The sequence below is a fragment of the Calidris pugnax genome, unplaced genomic scaffold, assembly GCF_001431845.1.
Source record: "Calidris pugnax isolate Ruff unplaced genomic scaffold, ASM143184v1 scaffold1976, whole genome shotgun sequence".
Taxonomy (NCBI): Eukaryota; Metazoa; Chordata; class Aves; order Charadriiformes; family Scolopacidae; genus Calidris; species Calidris pugnax.
In genome coordinates, this window is record NW_015092302.1 from 1 (window position 1) to 1,563 (window position 1,563).

At 63.8% G+C, this 1,563-nt stretch overlaps 1 protein-coding gene across 1 annotated transcript; it reads right to left on the reverse strand.

The window, feature by feature from the left end:
- Positions 1-277: 277 nt before the first annotated feature.
- On the reverse strand, positions 278-777 carry LOC106900313 (rootletin-like; the record flags this gene model as incomplete). The annotated part of the gene is made up of 2 exons (XM_014962327.1): positions 494-777; positions 278-405 (listed from the first exon to the last, which is right to left on the reverse strand). Coding segments are annotated over exons 1-2 (412 nt in total), but the record flags the coding sequence as incomplete, so codon positions are not given.
- Between the last annotated feature and the right edge of the window lie 786 nt (positions 778-1,563).

The following is a 1,563-nucleotide window of genomic DNA, read 5'->3' on the forward strand; positions in this document are numbered from 1 at the left end:
ATGGATGGAGAGGATGAGGATGAAGATGAGGGATAGGAATGGAGATGGATGGAGAGGATGAAGATGGGGATAAAGGTGAGGATGGATGGAGGGGATGAGAGTGAAGATGGGGATGGGAATGGAGATGGATGAAGGGAATGATGATGAAGATGGGAACAGATGAAGGGGACGAGAAAGAAGATGGAAATGAAGAAGCATAGGAATGGAGGGGAGTATGGATGAAGATGAGCAAGAAGGATGAAGAAAAGCCTGGGTGGGGATGGCTGGGACCCCTCACCCTCCAGCGCCTCCTTAGATTGGAGCAGGCTCCGTCCCTCGGCCTCCAGCTGCTGGTTGCGGGTCTCCAGCTGGGCCAGTTGCTGCTGCAGCTGGAAGATGTTGCTCTCCAAGCCCTCCTTCTCCGACCTGCCGAGACACCACGCTGCCGAAACCGGGGGGTGTGTGGGGAGGGTGGGGAGACACCCTATCACCCCCCAACCCCCCCAGCACCCACCTGAGCCCGGCTGCCTCCTGGGCCTGATCCTGGCCGTGGCGCTGGGCGGCCGCCAGTTGGACGGCCAAGGTGGCCCCCTCCTTGGCCAGTCCCTCTCGGGCCCGGCTGAGCCGCAGCAGCTCGTCCCGCAGCCGCTCCTGCTCCCCCCGCGCCTGCGCCAGCGCCTCCCCCGCCGCGCTCTGCTCCTGCACCGCCTGCCGGGGCACGGCCCTCAGCCCCACCGCCCGGTCACCCCCCAACAGCCACCCAGGTGACCCATGCCTCCGCCCAGGTGACCCATACATCCTCCCAGGTGACCCACACATCCTCCCAGGTGACCCACACATCCTCCCAGTTGGCCCATGCATCTGCTCTGGTCCTCCCAGTTGCCCCATGCCTCTTCCCAGGTGACCCATGCATCCACTCTGGTCCTCCCAGTTGCCCCATGCATCCTCCCAGTGGCCCCATGCCTCCTCCCAGTGGCCCCATGCGTCCCCTGTGGTCCTCCCAGTTGCCCCATACCTCCTCCCAGTTGCCCCATTCATCCACTGTGGTCTTCCCAGTTGCCCCATGCGTCCGCTCTGGTCCTCCCAGTTGCCCCATGCATCCTCCCAGGTGACCCACACATCCTCCCAGTTGCCCCATGCCTCCTCCCAGTTGCCCCATGCGTCCACTCTGGTCCTCCCAGTTGCCCCATGCATCCTCCCAGGTGACCCACACATCCTCCCAGTTGCCCCATGCGTCCGCTCTGGTCCTCCCAGTTGCCCCGTGCCTCCTCCCAGTTGCCCCATGCCTCCTCCCAGTTGCCCCATGCATCTGCTCTGGTCCTCCCAGTTGCCCCATGCCTCCTCCCAGCTGACCCATGCAGCCCCTGTGGTCGTCCCAGTTGTCCCATGCCTCCTCCCAGTTGCCCCATACACCCCCCAAGGTGCCCCATGCCTCCTCCCAGTTGACCCGTCTGCTGTGGTCCTCCCAGGTGACCCATGAATCCTCCCAGGTGACCTATGCATCTTCCCAGTTGCCCCATGCATCCACTCTGGTCCTCCCAGTTGCCCCATGCCACCTCCCAGTTGCCCCATGCCTCCACTCTG